Consider the following 21,779-nt stretch of genomic DNA (forward strand, 5'->3'; position numbering starts at 1 on the left):
AATTACAAACCAAAGTAAGAACTCCAACATCCTTTTCCAAGAACAGCTTGGTGACAGAGCTCCTGAGTGTCTGCAGGACCCCGCTGCGCTCTGAATACAGTCTCTGCAGCTCCAGTGTGTCCTCTTTTCAGGAAGGAAAGTACATTCAATACATTCACTATCTGTACCCTCTGGAACTTGCACATGCTGATGAGCTGTCTGAAAAAAACATCAGAAGAGTTAAAGTATCACCAGCCGACAGCATTTGATAATGGTAGGAATCTGTTTATTTGACACATATTTCTCACCCCTCTCCCAATCCCCCAAAAGGAGATCAGAGAAAACCTCAAAACCATGTGGTTTTGAATGAAGTGAAAGGGGACCAAATCATCAGGAGCTGAGTCTGGGCCCTTTATCTCATTCTAGTGGAGACTAAAGAACTGGCAGCCTCCTAACAACTGCCTGAAAACTGCCACCAGCAACTGGGCTTCAGAGCTGCCGCAGCTTACAGAACAGTCTGACCCTGACTGCACACAGTGCCCTTGGAGACCACCATCAAGAACACTGGATATCATTATAACCAGTGGCTGCCTTACATCACAAAACCATCAAGGATGGTAAGGAACATCATTACTTACTATAAGCCAACTCATCCCCAGCTCTCTTCCGGGACTGGTCACCTCTGGGGATTAAAAAAAAGAAGAGGGAGTCAACAGAACTGACTGATAGCTTCACACAACAAAGTAGGAGAAATGAATTGGCAAAATTGACAATGGAAGTAGAGCAGGTATTTCAATGCTAACAACCTATTTTAAAACAGACATTAAACTTACAACAGTAGCTGAGTCATTTATAACCTGAATATTCTTAGCTAAAAGGTGCTATCTTTTAAATATAGAAAGCTATTAAATAAAGGAAGGACTATCTATAAAGATGGTTTACCCTGGGTCCTAGAAATCGATTGACTAAAACATCTTTGAAGACAAACCTGGGCTCTACGATCGACATCCCTGGTGACCTGCATATAACAGGGCAAATTTCAAATATGGAATAGAAAAATTCAAAATCTTCCGCTACAAGCCGTATTACGGGGCCAGAAACTGCTTAAAGCTTCTGAAAAATCTCAGAATCTTAATGGACATGAATATCCTTCTCGCAGACAGAAGAACGTGAACCTTTACAGAGAATAACCAGCTCATCTTAAACACCCACAGAATTTCTAGTTCCACTTTAGAGATAATAAAATAGAGGTCTGATTAAGTCCTATGCTATCTGTAAATCCTATTTTTGTCTCTCCAGTTTCTCAGACAAATGACTAAAATGCTTAAGTAATGAGTAATAATAACCAATCCACTAGCTTTTTCTCTCCCGGTCTCTTAGCAACATCTACACAGTTGACCTCTTCCTTCCTGAAACACTCCGAGCTCTGCCCGACACTCCGTCCTTGGCCACTTTTTCTTCACCATGTAAAATTCTCCTTCGTCTAGGACAGCAGTCACACCAGTCCTGTGACTTGAAATACGATCCATATGCCAATGGCTCCCAGATTTCTATCTCTAGCTCTGATTTCCTCCTGACACTTTGGACTTGTAGGTTCAACTGCCTCACAGCCACTGTCACTTGGACGACTTCCATCTACTGCAAATTTACCACGGCCAGAATGCACTCCATCCCCACTCTTTCCTCAGACTTCTTCAACAAGTCACACCACCGCCCGTCCAATTACTCAGGCCAAAATCCTAGCTCATCCTTGATTCCTCTCTTTCCCTCACTCTGGAGCATTCTGTCCCAGCACATAATCCAAAACCAACCACTCCTCAGCCCCATGGCTACAATCCCAATCCAAACCACTATCATCTCTCCCCTACACCACTGCAAGAGTCTTAGTATCAGTCCAGACAAGAGCCAGAGCAATCTTATGTAAAAGCATACATAAGATTATTTCATGCCCCTGATTAAAGCCCTTCAGTGGCCTTCCATCACAGTTAAAAAAAATCAATTCAAATGCATTTTCCCAGGGCTTCCCTGGTGGCGCAGTGGTTAAGAATCCGCCTGCCAATGCAGGGGACACGGGTTCGAGCCCTGGTCCGGGAAGATACCCCATGCCGTGGAGCAGCTAAGCCCGTGCGCCACAACTACTGAGCCTGCGCTCTAGAGCCTGTGAGACACAACTACTGAAGCCCGCGTACCTAGAGCCCGTGTTCCGCAACAAGAGAAGCCACTGCAAGGAGAAGCCCACGCACCTCAACGAAGAGTAGCCCCCGCTCACTGCAACTAGAGAAAGCCCACGCACCGTAACGAAGACCCAATGCAGGCAGAAATAAATAAATAAATAAAATAAATTTATATATATAAAAAATCATTTTCCCAGTCCTGTGAGATATGGCTCCTGCCTACCTCTCCAAGCTCATTTTCTAGCCCTGTTCATTATACTTCAGCCACTCTGGCTCTCTTTCTGTCCCCTGGACATGTTAGCACTTCTGCACTTACTACTTTCTCTGCCTGCAACACTCTTCCCCTGAGTTAGCCACATGGCTATCTCCTTACGTTTAGCTGGAATTCTCCTCCTTAGGGGCATTACATCACCAAGTTAGCTGGAACAGCCCCTCATGCATGCCTTGGTCACTCACTCTCTATCCCATAATCTGTTTCATTTTCTGCCTAGCACTTATTATTACTTGAAATAATCTGTTTACATGTTTGTTACTTAACTCCCAACAGCAGAGCATAAGCTCCATAAAAACAGGAACTGGGCCTTGTCTTGTTCACCCAGTACCTAGAGCAGCATCTAGCACATAATAGAAAATACAAAATATTTGCTGAATTAATAAGTGAATAATTCATAAACAGCCTCTACAGATGGATTAAAATGCAGCCCAAGTAATTATTTCATGCTTTTGTGTAATCCTCCAGATTACCAAAGTTTCCCACTTTCTTTCTCTGGTTACACTCAAGACCAGGACAGAAACCTCTTGCTGAGCTGGGTGAGGAGTCTTAAGGACCGGCAGGAAGAGAACACACCCAAGGGTCTCTGCAGGGTTCTTCTCTAGGCTGAGCATTTGGAGGAAAACTTAGCACAAACTAGCTTTAGACAGCCTAAAGAGCCCTAAACAGATCCGCCTTAATACTGCTTTTAAACACCTCTATTGTTAACACAGTATCTGGCCAAAGCCTGCTGAGAGTCTTACACTAGTATCATCACAGTAGCATTCACCAAATATTCTGAAACAAGTAAGTTAATGCTGAGCAAAAAGGAAGATACAGGATGGACCTTGTATCTGGAACCTCAACTTCTACAGACAGCCTTCATTCCCACCCCCCAAAATTTTTTAAAAAATGGAACATGCAAAAATAACAGTAGAAAAATGCAGATGTGAAAACAACAGGAGGCACAAAGAATGTAAGTGTGGTGTATGCATGCGAGAGGCTGCCAGAGACATTACCTAATAATGCTACAAGTCTAGAAAGCTATAAGCTGCCCTCAAAACCAGACCCCTGCTACTAAATGAAAAAGCCCCAATCCTCTCAGCTAGGAGTGACCCTCTCAGCTAAAAGACCAATAATACTCCTAACAAGGTTCTATTTTGTTCCAGAAATCCAGGTAACAATCACTCAGCAAGAACATTTTACTTGCCTTTAAAAGCTATCTGGTAGACCCTCTGAAGAGGCCCATAGGCTGGTCTGAATGAGGATGCTCCATCTGAGAGACTGCATGCTAGACGTTCCCAAACAAGCTTATCTTCCATAATGTAATCTTTGACAACAAACACCAACCTGCCCTTCCCCCAATAAGCAATTCAATTATGCAGGTAATACATAAAAAGAAAATATTGCTCTTAGCTTGTACGTTACTTCTAGCTTTGAAATAACTCCACGCTATATTTCCATGAACCTAAAGATGTTTCACATAAACTCCAGCCCAAACGAGAATCTGTCCATTAACTGCAAAAGAGGATATATTTGATAATATTCACATATTATTTCAAAACATTTCAAAGACTTTCTCTGTGCCATCCACATTAAAGCTGTGCGCTGCTTACTCCCTATATCACATAAATGGAACACAGCCTTAAATAAAAAAATAGTTTGCAAAGCTGAACAGGAATCATGTGATTGGCTAGATACAAACCATAAAATGACTGCTCATATCAGGATAGCCAGTAACAGAATTTTTGTTAGACAGCTTAGACTATATTTTTGCATCAGTGGACATCATTTCTTCCAAAACAATCCTAGCCAAATAATGGTCAAAGGCAGCATCAAGTTTGGCAGGGCAGAATATGGAAGGTCCATACACAAGTGCTGGAAGCACAGGCAAACTGTCCTCAGTTGCTAAGTACATAGTACAGGCACACCCTTTCTGACCAGTCTGAGCCAGTCCAGCATGAGTCCAGAATGTCAGGTAAAGCAGGGCCCACTCTGTGCAAAGCACCCATCAGAATAAGTCACGAGGCAACCTTTAATCCTCATAGTAAATGTATAATAATTTGTTAGCTTAATTCTAGAAATGGCTCAATTCAGTTTGTAAAATAAAACATTTTAATTTTATCAAGTTTTGGAATACTAGCATTTAAATTTCATATGAAAGAATTCCACTAAGAGAAACAAAAGTTCATATTTACACCAAAAGTCCAAGGCGTTTCCCTGAATATGACCAACTTGGCCTTGTCAGAACAGTGCTAGGCTAGTCCTTCAAAGGCAATGTTAAATGAGACTATTTATGGAGTCAGTCATCCCAAGCAACTACACACCAAACAGTCCTGCACCCTGTTCTCTTATTCCAGTTCCAAAATTAGGATTACAAAAATATCTCTGGGGCTTCCCTGGTGGTGCAGTGGTTGAGAGTCCCCCTGCCGATGCAGGGGACACGGGTTCGTGCCCCGGTCTGGGAAGATCCCACATGCCACGGAGCGGCTGGGCCCGTGAGCCATGGCCACTGAGCCTGCGCATCCGGAAGCCTGTGCTCTGCAACGGGAGAGGCCACAACAGTGATAGGCCCACGTATCGCAAAAAAAAAAAAAAAAAAAAATCTCTCTGGATATGTTTAAATAGTTCCACACATTCTTCTGGAAGGTGAATTCAAGATGTTCAGAGAAATCTACAAGAGCTATCTTCCTACACTGCTTCACAGAAATACAAGTTTTCAGAAGGCTGTTTATTTGTTAAAGGCATCAGTAAGCTCATCTCTAAAATTAAAAGCAAACATTCAAATAAAACATGAGAAAAAGCATAAAAGACTTCAAAATTATGGTGAGCCTAGGAGAAAACATAAGAGGTATACTCAGTGTATTCTGCATTTATTTAAAAACATTTAAGGAAAAACTTCTAACTATAATTCCAAATACATAAGCCACACAGAAAAAACCTGATAAAGTTAGCTACATAAAGTAAAAAAAGTCTGCATGACTTCAAAGAAAACAAAAAACCGCCATAAGCGAAGTCAAAAGAAACTGAGAAAAATAACTCTTATCTTGGGCAAACAATCAATCTCCTCACTATAGAAAGAGCTCCTAGAAACCAGGAAAAGAAGACTAACCATCAAATAGAAAAATGAGAAAACCAAAACAGTTTACAGGAAAAGAAATAAAAACATATGAAAATATGCTCAGCCTCACTCATATAATAAGAGAAATGCAAACGAAACCAACTCTGACTAATTATTTTTCACCTGCCAGATTGGCAAAAATTCAAAGTGTAACAACATACTCTAGGCAAGGCCATGAAGAACAGGCACTTTTAAACTTTGCTAGTGGATATGCAAAATGGCACAATCCCCGATGGGGGGCAATTTGCCAATTTAATCAAAATTACCGCTGCATTTACTCTTGACCTTGCAATCTAACTTAAGGGAGTTATTCTCCAAACGTACTGACAACAGGTACAAAGTTACACACGCAGCACTCTCTGTTACAGCAGAAGACTGGAAATAATTCAGGTTGCCATCTACGGGGGACAGGTTAAATAAGTTATAGTACATCTACACAATGAAATGTGTAAGAAAGGAATAAAAATAAGAATATATACTGTATTCAATTATATCTATATAAAATAAGCACTGGAGGGAATCATAAGACACTAATAAAAACAGCTGCCTAAAGGCTGGGAGAGACAAGGAGACAGGTGGGAATAAAACTTCTCAGTATGTACTTCTTATACCTTTTTAAAAAAAACCCTATAGGGCTTCCCTGGTGGTGCAGTGGTTAAGAGTCCGCCTGCTGATGCAGGGGACACGGGTTTGTGCCCCGGTCCGGGAAGATCCCACATGCCGCGGAGCGGCTGGGCCCGTGAGCCGTGGCAGCCGAGCCTGAGCGTCCGGAGCCTGTGCTCCGCAACGGGAGAGGCCGCAGCAGTGAGAGGCCCGCGTACCGCAAAAACAAAACAAAAAAAAAAACCTATAAGTAAATATATCAGCTCTTCAAAAATGAACGAGTAAAATTACTATAGCATTAAGTGGCCTCATTCAGTGTATGAAAATAATTGTTAGAAATATTACAACTGATGTCAGGAGACCCCTGACCACCGGACATCAGGGAGAGAAGTCAGCTGTTTACATGCAGAATCTCCCACTGGCCTTTCCTTGCCATAGGAAAGGCAGGGTTAGCAGGCCTGTCTACACAGCTTCCCTGTGATGGCTGACTGAACCTTTCCAGTGTGAGCTGCCAGTGAGGGGAGTAATGACCCATGGATTACTCAGTGCTCCCTCTACCACATGAATAAAGATGCCACCAGGACAAAAAGGGAATAAATGCCAATCCATGGGTCAACAGAGAACAAATTATCTGCTTTCTTTCCTAACCTGTGCTGAAATTAGAAACTTAGGAACAGTGATCTTGATCAAGGCTGGTATTCTGAGAATGAGCATGGCCTCAGAGTCTATGAAAGACAGTGTCCACCCTCTGCCCCAGCCAGATAAGTGAGTCAATACCCAACCTACTCCTTGTGGTCACAACTATGCCTCAGTGAGGAACCCAGGTGTCTTCCTTTCTACAACTTTCTTCCTTTAATGGCGAGGGATTCAAATAAGAGAAGATACGTAAAAGTGCTAAGGAGAGGGCCAGGATTATGAAACTATAAAGTACTACTTATTCCAATAAAGATATTAAAAAAACAAAAATAAACAAACAAAAAAAGTACTACTGTACCCTTTAATGATTTGGTGACACAACAGGGTGCTTTCCCATAGGGAATCACAAAATTTTTACATAATTTTGGTTGAAAATATGCACTTTGATAAAGCCGTGATACTGAATTGCAAATTTTAGAAAAATTAGCGAAGTGTTTATAGCAAAATCAAGGGAGGCTGGACTTCCCTGGTGGCACAGTGGTTAAGAATCCGCCTGCCAATGCAGGGGACATGGGTTTGATCCCTGATCCAGGAAGATCTCACATACCGTAGAGCAACTAAGCCCGTGCGCCACAAATACTGAGCCCACATGCTACAACTACTGAAGCCTGCGCGCCTAGAGCCCATGCTCCGCAACAAGAGAAGCCACTGCAATGAGAAGCCCGCACTCCGCAACAAAGAGTAGCCCCCACTTGCTACAACTAGAGAAAGCCTGCACGCAGCAACAAAGACCCAACACAGCCAAAAATAAAAAATAAACAGGAGAAAATTTTTTAAAAAATAAAAAATCGAGGGAGGCAAATTTTGTGGACACATTTAAGTGATAACCTACTTTTTAAGAAGAAACAACTAGAATTTAGGGGGAAAATGGAAATATGAAAAACAGAATCTGAAGGCTCTTTACCAGTTTAGTTACAATATCATTTGTTAGTTTAGTCATAAAATCATTTGCTAGTTTAGTCATAAATGTACATTATAACTGATCATAAAATTTCTACAAGGTTTTTCCAAATATTCAAAACTAGTATAAGCAGATCAAAGTTGGAAGAGCTCTTTGGAGGCTGTCCAGCCTAACTGCCCACCCAATAAGAAATCCCTTCTTCAAACTCCACTTAAGTGAAGAGCAGCTCCCATAAAATCAAAACCCAGCTTCAGCACTTCCACAGAAGGGAGCTCACCACCTCTCCCAGCAACACCACCTTGACTCTCGCACAGCCATCTCCCATTCTAAGAACGCTGGCATCCCTCCCCTGCCAAGCCAAAGGAAATGGACATACTTTGTCACAAAAGGAAAAGAAAACTTGCCTTGTAAAACCATTCTGTATAAGTTCTCTTTGAAGTTTCTGATCTTGAGCAGCATATTCAGAAAGTTCAGACTCCACTGCACGAGGGAGAATGTTTGGAATAAATTTAGAAAATAGAGTCGGAGCCATCTGAACCCACTCTGTGAGGGAAGGAAAAGATTCATTAAGGAGATCGTATAGACAAATTACATTAAGTAGAAAAGGGAAAGTTTTCTTCCCAAAGAACAAGATTATGTATTAAACCAAACTTAAAATGGGGAAAAAAACTAGTGCAACCCCTTCTGATAAAGAGGTTAAGTTTCCTTTCTAAATAGAATTTACAGAAAGTGGATATTTTTATATTTTTTATGATTTAACAACATTAACAAAAATCCCTAGAGAACTTTTGAAGGAAACTTATCAAAAATTCTAAATATGGAAGAAAACATGAATGAAATAACCAAAGAATTCTGAGCAGGAGGGGACTTGGAGGGAAGGGATTTGGTGGAAATACTTAGCCCTATAAAGCATTAATTAAAACAATACACTGGCCTAAAAATAGAATAGTACATGTGGTAGTAAGCAGACATATAAAAAAAGTACCTCAAAAATGCGGAGGGAGATGGGAGAGATAACTGGTAAGTACTTTTAAAATATAAACCTACTTTGACTCACATTAAATTACAGCAAATTAAACATATATAACAGTGAAAGAAAACAGAATTAAATGGTTATCAAATTATTAAGGAAAAGATAAAAGATCAACAGAATAACCTACGGAAAAATAAACATTTATTCATCAAAATAAAAAGACAAAGAGAAGTCTAAGGAAAATATGTGCATCAGACATGACAAAGATAAATTCGTATCTTTATTATAAAGCGTTTTAACAGATCAGATACTCTTCCCCTACTCAGTGAGCACTAAATATAAATACTGCCCATCTCTATGCCCTTTTGGATTCTTTTAATCGAGCCCTTTCAAATTTTATCTTTTGGAAACATCTTGGCTGTATATATATAAAACCCATAAATAAAACCCATAAAATGTCAATGCTCTATTTAATCCAGCATGCTCATTTTAAAAACTGTAATCTAAGTAAATAATTCTAAATCTGAAAAAAACACATTTAATGCTATGTAATGCTGGGTCATTGGCAAGTTAAAAAAAAATGCCCAAAAGAATAGCTAAATTAGAGATGGGGGGAAAAAAAAAACCAACACCACAAACACCACCAAGGCCAATCCACTCACGCTTTGTACAAATTCATGTCAAAATGTTCTCAATAGTGTCCCTCCTTCAAGCTCAGTTCAAATATGGCTTTAGAAAGAGTCTCAACTCAGTGCCCTGGGGAACCACTAACCCATCAGTCAGAGTTGGCAAGGAGTCAAACCAGTTTGACATTTTATGGAACACCAGGCATAAAATAAAGATAAAGAAACAATGAAAAGTGCATGTATTAAATGAAGAAGTGCAGCATGGGATGATGGGAACTATTCCTAGACTGAGCTTCTAAACACTAGGTAGAAACACATGTAAATAATAGATGTTATCAGAATCTCCAAGGATTAGGGCCCAGGAATCTACAGTTTAACAAACTTTTTTGGGTGATTCAGATGCATTCATTATATAAAAATCAGCACTTAAGAACTACTGCAATGAAAGAAACTTTTACAGTTAAAATTCAACTTTTAAAATAGTTTAAACATAATCTGTCAGGTGAATAAATCTGCTTTGGGCCCGGGCAAGACAAGTAAACGTCAAAGTATGTTTAATAGTATCTCAGAAAACAGCTAGGACAGCAAAAGGTTAGTCTGTGATAAAATTCACCTTTTCAAAAGGACAGTTCTCAAATACAGAATTCTCCTCACAAGTAGTATGAAACCTATTACAAGAGCTCAAACCTGGATAAAAATAGCATTTAGATAAAGAAGCATCTATAAGTTTTTCTACCCTTAATGACTAGTTTTATTCTGTAATTTTGTTACTTATGATAAAAGCCAGAGCTGATAAAGCTGCCCACTTGGGAGTGAGAATTTAGAAATCTGTCATACTGTATTTGGATGTCTTCCAAAAGAAAAAAATCATTCATAAGCCAGCACTAAAAGAAAAACTCATGAGCTATTTTCATCACATTTAGTAAAATGAAATTCAAAATTCTAAGAAACTGGAAAAAGAAATATATCAGTTTATTGGACACATGCAACATTTTTGCTACTTTATATAAATAATTATAGGAATAATTTGTCTAAAAATTATGAAGAACAGAGCAAGAACTGATCCAAATTTAAGTAACATTACATTTGACTACTCTAGAAGTCACTAACTGCTGAAAGTAGCCTGAGAAAGACGGTACTTCTGGGTATCACAGTCTACCCCTAGTATCAGTTTTAAACTGGTTTCCATTTTAGCAAGCTAAATTCTGATATATCTTTTAAATTAAGTAAGTAAACTATTCAGACATCAATTAATTAAAATAAAATAACCACTGGACCCAACTGAATAGTAGTAACAACAGTTAATATTAGCATGCTCATTACATTATCAGGTACTATGTTAAGCTCTTTAGATCACGTTTTATTTCATTCAATCCTCAAATGACAAAGAATTTCATAAAAAGATAATTGCTGTCAAAAAAGCAAACCTTAAGTTTCTACACTGAAAAATGATTTTCTACCCTGAACTTCTGCAATCTCTCTCCTACGGACATTTTTTAATTGGCTAGACAACTATGCTAAGTTTGAGGCTCTGGGTTAAAAACAGAAAGATACATACAAAAGCATCTTGAGAGTCCTTTAAATTCACAATGGGTTTTTTTTTTTTTTTAATTTATTTATTTTTGGCTGCGTTGGGTCTTCACTGCTGTGTGCGGGCTTTTCTCTAGTTGCGTCGAGCAGGGGCTACTCTTCACTGCAGTGAGCGGGCTTCTCATTGCGGTGGCCTCTCTTGTTGCGGAGCACAGGCTCTAGGTGCATGGGCTTCAGTAATTGTGGCATGAGGGCTCAGTAGTTGTGGCTCGCAGGCTCTAGAACGCAGGCTCAGTAGTTGTGGCACAAGGGCCCAGTTGCTCTGCAGCATGTGGAATCTTCCCGGACCAGGGCTCAAACCCGTGTCCCCTGCACTGGCAGGCGGATTCCCAACCATTGCACCACCAGGGAAGTCCCACAATGTTTTTATTATAAGACAGATACATTAAGATAATTTACAAACCATGCCTTTGATTTTTGGTTCTGCTATTCTGACTATCTTTCTCCTCAAACTATCCTTATGAAATGACTGTAACTTTACCAACACTTCTAGATTCCTTGTAAGTTATATAATAGGCCTAACAAGATGGAGTTGTGAATGTGTATGCCCGTGCATATTTGCAATGTGGGGTAGAAGTGAAGAAGAACCTCACAACAAAAAAAGAGATTAATGCCAGACATAAGATTCGACTTTATCTAAAGTGTCTCCTACAAACTATTTTTGTATTCCCCAAACTAGTTGGTTTTCACTAGCATAGAAAGATTTCCAAGTGAGGTCCTGAGTTTACATTTCACAATGATGAGTATATACTCAATTTTTTTGCTATAACAAATCCAAATACCATTAGACCTCAGAAAACACATAGAAACACTATCCTCTCACAGATAGGGCTGGAAGTGCCATAAACAAACAAACAAGTCCAACCCCTAAAGAAATGATGAATGTTTACCTGGTCTGAGAGTGTACAGGCCTTTCACAATATTTGCCATAGTTGAAGGTGTGACCTGAAATGGTGTTGACTGGGCTTCTAAAAGTAAAGCTGAAATAGAGAGGAAATGGGTTATAAAAATGATACAACACTTTACTGATTGTCAAGGTTTCACTTTCTATCACTATTTCTCCCAAAGACTGAAGGGTAATAAACAAGGGCAAGAAAAGAACAGCCCAAGAGGGCAAACCAAGTAGTTGTACACTAAAGATTTTTTTTTTTAATCCAGTGCAGTAGAGCTCAATCTAACAAGTAGATATGTGCGTATCTGTTGAAACACGAACGGAAATGATTCAATTGATGGAGGTTCTGAAAATAAGTAAAGCTTTCTAAAAGCAACAGTATTCATGGTACTTAGTGAGTGAGCTATAAATACTTCCCATTAACGTCACGATTCAAAAGATTTACATTTGGGGAATGAAATATTCTCTAACTCCCTCAATCATTTCCCTTTCCCCCAAATCACCCATATATGAGGCTCTTGGAATTTTTCTGAGACATGTTATTAGTAATTCTAGTAACTGAGATCAGAGTCAGAAACTCACTTTCCCAAATGCTACAACTGCAGGTACTTTTTCTTACTAAAGGTAAAGGCAAGAGATCACACTGTCTAACCATGTGATCCTGACTAAACATGACAACAGAGTCAGTTTTCTTTTAGGTTATCTATGGTCACACAAAAATATTATTAAAATATGTTAAATGGATACAAATACTTCCTCTAGACAAAACATATATAAACGAACTCCATCATTTAATGAATATGACAGATACTACTGACTCAAAACGGCTCATTTTTAATTCATCTCTCAAAGACCTGTAATTTACTAACCAAATACCCATGAAACTTGGCATAATTTTCATCTAAGCCAGCTTGTAAAATTATATAAGTTGTTTTCTTCTATCCCCACCTTTTAAAAACTGGAAACACCATCTCACTTGGCCAACAATGATTTCTGTAGTTTCAAACATGCAACGTGAATTACATTTGCAATGCTAGGCATTGCAGAAAAATCATATTTTAAAATGTCATGTTTAAAAATTGAAATTCTAAATTTTAGGTTTTTAGAGGCTATTCTACTCAAGGTTCTCTCTAATTTCAACATGTACCCCAAACCCTATCTATCTCTATTAATCCATCTTCCTCCTCCTTTTTGACCGATCGTTTGGTTTTCAGTAAGTGTTGTTTCCACTAACTCTTTATGTTCAATCACACATTCATTATGTGGTCAAATATATACATTTGCAAACAACTTCTACATAACTATAACCACCTATGTCAAATTTGATAGCTATAAGGAAATGATAAATTCACAGGTTAAGTTATACGTAAAATGTACATAAATTAATTTGGGATGAATTAACTGAAAAATAATCACATTCAGTAACAAAAGGTAAGGTTAAGAAGGTATAACATTTCACTAAAATCCTCTCCACTTAAAATTCATTGTAGGAAAAGTCTTTAAAAGTAAAATTTTCCAGTTGAACTCCCCTTTTAAGGAAAAGAAAATGGGAATTTGAGGGAGAAGTAGCTTGAGAGAGGGAAGAAAATACTTACTGAGCATGTAACAGGTGCTAGGTACTTTACATATGTTTAATTCTCATATGCTTTATTTAACTTAGGATTTACTTTCTCACAAGCTTAATTGTCATCTACCTTTTTTTTTAGTACAAATAAGTAAACTGAGAGGATACTGTGCTACCATTTCAAAGATATTAACATTACACTCCTTCTAGAATTACCAGTAACAAAGTTACGGGTGAACTCCTTAATATTTCCTCCAATGTCAGAGAAAAAAAAAGGCAGCAAGTATCATGCCAGATATGAAGGCACTGTCCAATGACCTGGCTGCTCCCAGCTCACTGGGTGATCTTCATGTCACATTTTCAATTCCTCAGTGTCTCTCTGTATAGAATTGGGCTTTATGATCACTACAAGATTCAGAAGACATCAACATTGGGGTTTAGATGCCAATGCTCTTTGATTCAAAAAAAAAACCCCAAAACACTGCTACTGTTATGTCATCCCCGTAAGATTAATTACTTACGCATTAGGCTGTAAATGTGCTTTTCTGCAACATGTTCCGTAAACAGCTTTATAAGGTCATCTTTTAAGTCTCTGTTAAGCTTGGTTTCGATGTAAAACTTATTCTGAAAAAGAAAATAAGTTATTTTTCAGTGCATCAATTAGAGAGAAATGATTAGTCTAATGAACTGAAGCACTAAAAAATAAATTATTTTAGGAAACAATTCATAAAGGCATCAATTAAAACATAAAAACCCAACATCAGAAAACAAAAGCCCTGCCACTATTAGTTATAGTCTTCCTAGCATGGGGTTAAAAGCACATAAAGATAAAATGCTATAAATCATACAAAAGAACATGGGAAGATACTCAACATTAACTAGACAGGGATTCAATGGACCATATTGTATGACAGGCACTTAATATGCCCTTTTAAATGACTACATCATCAGCTAAAGGCAACAGCAGGAAAAACTAGTGAAAGGTACCCTATTTATCAATGATCTAGGCTGAAAGCATGCAGTGGGCATGCACTGGTTGACTCCCCTACATTTCACTTTAATGATTAGTCTAAGTCATTCAGCTTATGGCATTCCTTAGGGATGGATGGTCTTTGGTTCAAAGGTAGACAAGTGATCCAAGGTAACCCAATCAGACTAAGGGAAACCTAGGCTTGAGTAAAAATCATCTTACAACCATGAGGAGAACAAGATGAAACAGATGTGTAAAGCAAAGAGACAAAAAACAAGCTGAGACTTTGGTAACACTGTTGAACCACAGATTCAACCAACCCAGAAACTGCCGTATTTCTGGAGTTTTATTACAAGAGATAATACCTTTCTCATTTACAAATCACTTTGAATCAGGTTTTCTGTTTCTTGCAGCCAAAAGTATCCTAATTAGAATGATTGGCAAGTAAAAAAGATTGAATTTGTTCATGTTTAAATATTAACTCAATGCACAGGAGTGGAAAATACAAAGAGGAATGAATGTCAATAAGTTGGCTCACTGATTCTCTCAATTCTTAACATGTTTTTTTCTCTCGAAAAAAATCATAAGGGACTTCCCTGGTGGTGCAGTGGTTAAGAATCTGCCTGCCAATGCAGGGGACACAGGTTCATTTCGTGGTCTGGGAAGATCCCACATGCCGTAGAGCAACTAAGCCCATGAATCACAACTACTGAGCCCGTGCCCTAGAGCCCATGTGCTGCAACTACTGAGCCCACGTGCTGCAAATACTGAAGCCCACGTGCCTACAGCACGTGCTCCACAACAAGAGAAGCCACTGCAATGAGAAGCCCACGCACCACAATGAAGAGTAGCCCCCTCTCGCCGCAACTAGAGAAATCCCACGTGCAGCAATGAAGACCCAATGCAGCCAAATATATATATATATATAAAACATGCACATAATTACAAAATAAAACCACGCAAAAGGGTATGCAATAAAAAGGAGTCTCCCAAGCAGACCTTCTGTCGCATTCCCAAAGGCCCCATCCTGCACTGCGAAAACTTTTGTATATTCTTTCTAAAATATTCTTACATTTTTTTGGATATGCTTTTTTCTCCTCTAAAATGAAGAAGAAAACACTTGCTAATGAACTATAACACACACTGTTTTACATCTTGCTTTTTCACCTAACATTGTATGTTGAAAAGATTCTCTCTAAAATAACATACAGACATGTCATTATTATTTTTTTGCAGCATGAGTGGATTTATTTATTTATTTATTTAATGGTGTGTTAGTTTCTGCTTTATAACAAAGTGAATCAGTTATACATATACATATGTTCCCATATCTCTTCCCTCTTGCGTCTCCCTCCCTCCCATCCTCCCTATCCCACCCCTCTAGGTGATCACAAAGCACCGAGCTGATCTCCCTGTGCTATGCGGCTGCTTCCCACTAGCTATCTATTTTACATTTGGTAGTGTATATATGTCCATGCCACTCTCTCACTTTGTCACAGCTCACCCTTGCCCCTCCCCATATCCTCAAGTCCATTCTCCAGTAGGTCTGTGTCTTTATTCCTGTCTTACTCCTAGGTTCTTCATGACATTTTTTTTTCTCTCTTAAATTCTATATATATGTGTGTTAGCATACGGTATTTGTCTTTCTCTTTCTTACTTACTTCACTCTGTATGACAGACTCTAGGTCTATCCATCTCATTACAAATAGCTCAATTTCATTTCTTTTTATGGCTGAATAATACTCCATTGTATATATGTGCCACATCTTCTTTATCCATTCATCCGATGATGGACACTTAGGTTGTTTCCATCTCCGGGCTATTGTAAATAGAGCTGCAATGAACATTTTGGTACATGACTCTTTTTGAATTATGGTTTTCCCAGGGTATATGCCCAGTAGTGGGATTGCTGGGTCATATGGTAGTTCTATTTGTAGTTTTTTAAGGAACCTCCATAGTGGCTGTACCAATTCACATTCCCACCAGCAGTGCAAGAGTGTTCCCTTTTCTCCACACCCTCTCCAGCATTTATTGTTTCTAGATTTTTTGAGGATGGCCATTCTGACTGGTGTGAGATGATATCTCATTGTAGTTTTGATTTGCATTTCTCTAATGATTAATGATGTTGAGCATTCTTTCATGTGTTTGTTAGCAGTCTGTATATCTTCTTTGGAGAAATGTCTATTTAGGTCTTCTGCCCATTTTTGGATTGGGTTGTTTGTTTTTTTGTTATTGAGCTGCATGAGCTGCTTATAAATTTTGGAGATTAATCCTTTGTCAGTTGCTTCATTTGCAAATATTTTCTCCCATTCTGAGGGTTGTCTTTTGGTCTTGTTTATGGTTTCCTTTGCTGTGCAAAAGCTTTGAAGTTTCATTAGGTCCCATTTGTTTATTTTTGTTTTTATTTCCATTTCTCTAGGAGGTGGGTCAAAAAGGATCTTGCTGTGATTTATGTCACATAGTGTTCTGCCTATGTTTTCCTCCAAGAGTTTGATAGTTTCTGGCCTCACATTTAGTTCTTTAATCCATTTTGAGCCTATTTTTGTGTATGGTGTTAGGGAGTGATCTAATCTCATACTTTTACATGTACCTGTCCAGTTTTCCCAGCAGCACTTATTGAAGAGGCTGTCCTTTCTCCACTGTACATTCCTGCCTCCTTTATCAAAGATAAGGTGATCATATGTGCGTGGGTTTATCTCTGGGCTTTCTATCCTGTTCCACTGATCTTTCTCTTTCTGTGCCAGTACCATACTGTCTTGATTACTGTAGCTTTGTAGTATAGTCTGAAGTCAGGGAGCCTGATTCCTCCAGCTCCGTTTTTCATTCTCAAGATTGCTTTGGCTATTCGGGGTCTTTTGTGTTTCCATACAAATTGTGAATTTTTTTGTTCTAGTTCTGTGAAAAACGCCAGTGGTAGTTTGATAGGGATTGCATTGAATCTGTAGATTGCTTTGGGTAGTAGAGTCATTTTCACAATGTTGATTCTTCCAATCCAAGAACATGGTATATCTCTCCATCTATTTGTATCATCTTTAATTTCTTTCATCAGTGTCTTATAATTTTCTGCATACAGGTCTTTTGTCTCCTTAGGTAGGTTTATTCCTAGATATTTTATTGTTTTTGTTGCAATGGTAAATGGGAGTGTTTTCTTGATTTCACTTTCAGATTTTTCATCATTAGTGTATAGGAATGCCAGAGATTTCTGTGCATTAATTTTGTATCCTGCTACTTTACCAGATTCATTGATTAGCTCTAGTAGTTTTCTGGTAGCATCTTTAGGGTTCTCTATGTATAGTATCATGTCATCTGCAAACAGTGACAGCTTTACTTCTTCTTTTCCGATTTGGATTCCTTTTATTTCCTTTTCTTCTCTGATTGCTGTGGCTAAAACTTCCAAAACTATGTTGAATAAGAGTGGTGAGAGTGGGCAACCTTGTCTTGTTCCCGATCTTAGTGGAAATGCTTTCAGTTTTTCACCATTGAGGACGATGTTGGCTGTGGGTTTGTCATATATGGCCTTTATTATGTTGAGGAAAGTTCCCTCTATGCCTACTTTCTGCAGGGTTTTTGACATGTCATTATTTTTAACTGCGTATTTTTCTACGGTAAATATCCTCCATAAATTATTTAAATAGTAGTCTCCCACTGATGACACAAATTCCTCCCAATGTTCTGCTTTTTTCAGTAAAGCATATCTTATGGAGAATAAATCATTTTGAAGATTGGTATTACACACATAGTTTATCTCTAGGCTACAACCCATTCTCTAGGTTTAGGTTGTAGGATCAACCTAAACAACCATTCCCTAATCTAATCAACAAAGAGAAAGTGGGACAATGGTTTCTAAGGGCTCTTCCTGTTCAACAGGAACACTAACATTAAGATCCTATAGCTTATATATTTAAAAGGCGGGGGTGGGGGGGTGGGGGAGAGGGCGGGGACACTTCAACAAAGTCAACAGACTACAAGACGTACTCATGGCATAATTTTCCAAGTGAAAGAGATTAACAGAATGAAAGCAAACTTTACTGTTCTACTTTTTATGGAGTTACTTCCTTGGCATTTATTATACATCATGTTTGTAGATACATGTCTTAACTCTCTATTTTCTGAAGGTAAGAAATCTTTCTGATATATCTTTATTTTCCAAGCACAGTATCTTCCATATGGCAGAAACAAAATGTTAATTGGGTGACTGCTGATTATTAATGCCTAACCGTCTGTTTCAGCAATGGTATTTATGAAATTTTTAAACAGTGAAAGGCTAAATAAGTCTTCTGTGCCAACACTATGAACATTGCTGAAATAGATTAATTTCCATTTCTAACATAATACATAGTAAAAGAAAAATAGAATATGCTTAACTTTCTGCATCTATCTGCACTTAGACCAATAAACAGAGGTATTTGCAAAGGGGAAACAGCTCTAACTTACCATATATATGAAAAGAGGCACAATGCTCTGCAATGCTCCCATATACTGTCCAAGAGCTATATTAAATCTTTCAATATAGAGATCTGGAGGGCTGGCCTGTGAAAAAGAACATAAATGTGATCATTCCAGGAAACCAGGTGTAAAGATCTTCCGGCACAATCTAAAATGCAAACAGACTTAGAACTCAATCAAAGTTCACACTGAAATTCACAATAAAGAAAAAGAGGAGGCTTGTATCCTGAAGTTTAGTTAAGATTTCTATCTCTATTCCAATATCTGCTATGCAAAACTGAGGTTTGATTTAGCTGCCTTTAAAATGTGTGTAAGCTTCCCATGTCAGTTAAAAGGCTTTGCTCTGTTAACAAGTAAAAGGGTGAATTTACACTTAAGATAAATGATATGATTTTTTAAATCACCACTAAACTATAGACATTTACTATGGGAATCAAACTATATTTGGGCTTGCAATGGGGGGGGAATTCAAGGAAGTGATATAGGCTTAATATACTATGAGAATGGCTGTTGACATGTTAGAATTACCTTAGGCACAGTAATATTCTAAGTTGATACTAACTTGGTTGTACCACTCCTGTAGCTAGCCAATTATAAACCTATTGGCTAGAAAGCAGGACTCAAATGGTCCATATACATCTGCAGCTCTGGAGAGCAGTTAAAATAAATATAATACATGACTGGCATTTAACTCATTGTTACCAAATACCATGTCATAAAGCCATCAAAAGAGAACACTTCCAATTTAACTGCACGTTGTGGAATGAATGTGAGTGTGTGTGTCCCCACACACAAATCCCTATGTTAAAACCCTAACCAGTGCAGCTCTATTTAGAGTAAGGAAGTAATTAAGGCTAAATGAGGTCATAAGAGTAGAGCCCTTATCCTACAGGATTAGTGTCCTTATGAGAAAAGACACCAAGGGGCTCATTCTTTTCCCCTTCCTCTCCCTCCCCTCCCCCAAAGCACACTCAGAGGAAAGGCCATGTGAACACACTGCAACAGGATGGCTGTCTACAAGCCAGGAAGAGAGCTCTCATCAGGAACCAAATCAGCTGACACCTTAATCTTGGACTTCCCAGCCTCCAGAATGGTGAGAAATAAATATCCGTTGTTTAAACCACTCAGTCTGTAGTATTTTGTTATGGCAGCCCAAGCAGACTAAGATACTGTGTTTTACAAAAACGTATCCATGTACTATTTCATTTTATTCCCTAAAGCTAAATTAATTAAGTACCATTTTAATGTTGAAGAAACACACAAATGGGCAAGGATTTGCCTAAAATTAGAATGACAGATCCAGGTCTTCCAGCTATGAATTCATTCCTGGGCCAGGGAGTTGGGGGAATGGGCATGGCACAAAACATCACACAAACAAAACTGATTCTACACAAGGGCTATCTCATGACAGCCTCATCATCTGACAACCACATCATATACACAAAGTCTGGCTTTCACACAAGTATATAAAGAAACACCACGTTGAAAGACTCCTAAATATTAAATTTAAACATTGAAATTATAAAACCATTTCAGCTAAGCTGTTTTAGAAATGTCCAAATAGTCCAATAATATTTTGAAATAAAATTTAATTCATTTTTTTCAGTTCTACTTAGAAGCTTAGATATGTACAGTGAGGCTGTCCTTACTTTTAATTCATCTTTCATTACTGAGTTCTTACATACAGGTTTGGTGCACACTTGATGCTTTTTTTTTTAAAACATTTATTTTTCTTAGCCCTCCTACTGCAATAAATTGAACATTATTTCCATTTAACATCTGAGGCAACTGGGGCTCAGAAATATTTGGTCAACTGATTACAGTCCCACAGCTAATAAGCCCAAGAATTAAGACTCTAACCTTGTTCAAACTCAGTCCTTCCAACTATTTATAATCAATTTTTAGCACCCTGAAACTTTTAGAAGAAAGTTCAGACTTCCAGTTTAGGCCACTATCTACCTCTCTGCTTTCACATCCTGCTCATTCTCCCGTGTAGCCCAGCACAGTCATCACATGGAACTACTAACAGTTCCCAAACAATGTCCGTATGCTGCTTAGGCCTCCTTCACTGTATCTTCTACCTGACGCCTTTTATCACCACCCTCGACCATACTCACCCTGGCTAACTTCTCCTACTCATCCTTCAAGATCTGTTTCACTTCTTCAAAACTGAGATATACGGCCCTTCAACAGGGCACCACCACACTTACTCACTTCTCCACTGGGTAGTCTCTGTCACTAAACTTTCAGCCCCTAGAGGGCAAGATTTGTGTCTTATCTTTACATCTCTAGTGCAGACCACAGAACCCGAGCATAGTAGGTATAGATAAGTGCTTTTTTTTGTACTTAGGACAGTCTTGCTTAAATCTAAAGTTGTTTAAATCTAATCTAGCCTTGCTTAAATCTGAATTGCTATTTTATCATTTAACAAGGTTATATGACAATTCATTTAGCCCTCTGAATTTCAATTTCCATACATATAAAAAATAAGAAAAACACTAATTGTGCTATTTCCAAGATGTGCTGAGAATCAAAGAAAATAATGTGTGCTTAGAAAAATGTCAACTATTACACATGCACATGCAAGTAGCAAGAGTAAACTCCTTTATGAATTAACTACCTATTTGTTTAATACTTCAGAAAAACCTATTAACATTATTAAAGGCATTCTTTGTTAACTAAAAAAATTGGGGAAAACAGTTCCACATTATGGGCAAACTTTTCACTATAATGAACAGAATCACATGTAATATCTTTCTCTAAACTGCTTCGAAGAACTCTGGAAATGATATTTCAATGTTCAAAGAAATAAATTTTAGAAGTATGATATGAAAAAAGAAAATCTGAAGAGTTTTTGCATTAAAATAATTTTCCTTTTTCATAAAAGGATACTTTATCTATCTAAAAGTTAAAAGTATGAACATTGATCAAAAGCCACACTTCATAGCAGACAGAATAAATAAAATTGAATTCCTTAGTTATTCTTTTCAAGAC

The 21,779-nt window shown here is 38.2% G+C and overlaps 1 protein-coding gene across 9 annotated transcripts in view; it reads right to left on the bottom strand.

Annotated features, from left to right (window-relative positions):
- The window catches only part of CACUL1 (CDK2 associated cullin domain 1), a 77,714-nt gene that overhangs the window by 13,834 nt on the left and 42,101 nt on the right, over positions 1-21,779 (bottom strand). For 8 of the 9 annotated variants that reach the window (XM_060125604.1, XM_060125603.1, XM_060125602.1 and 5 more), the window contains exons 4-9: positions 18,774-18,869; positions 13,891-13,993; positions 11,804-11,893; positions 8,129-8,267; positions 618-661; positions 11-198 (exon numbers count right to left, since the gene is read on the bottom strand). In XM_060125604.1, coding sequence (XP_059981587.1) covers positions 158-198; positions 618-661; positions 8,129-8,267; positions 11,804-11,893; positions 13,891-13,993; positions 18,774-18,869 — 513 coding nt within the window. In that variant the 3' untranslated portion in view covers positions 11-157. The remainder of the gene's footprint in view (positions 1-10; positions 199-617; positions 662-8,128; positions 8,268-11,803; positions 11,894-13,890; positions 13,994-18,773; positions 18,870-21,779) is intronic. The other variant, XM_060125605.1, reaches the window with a different exon arrangement.

Source organism: Lagenorhynchus albirostris, chromosome 16 (genome assembly GCF_949774975.1).
Source record: "Lagenorhynchus albirostris chromosome 16, mLagAlb1.1, whole genome shotgun sequence".
Taxonomy (NCBI): domain Eukaryota; kingdom Metazoa; phylum Chordata; class Mammalia; order Artiodactyla; family Delphinidae; genus Lagenorhynchus; species Lagenorhynchus albirostris.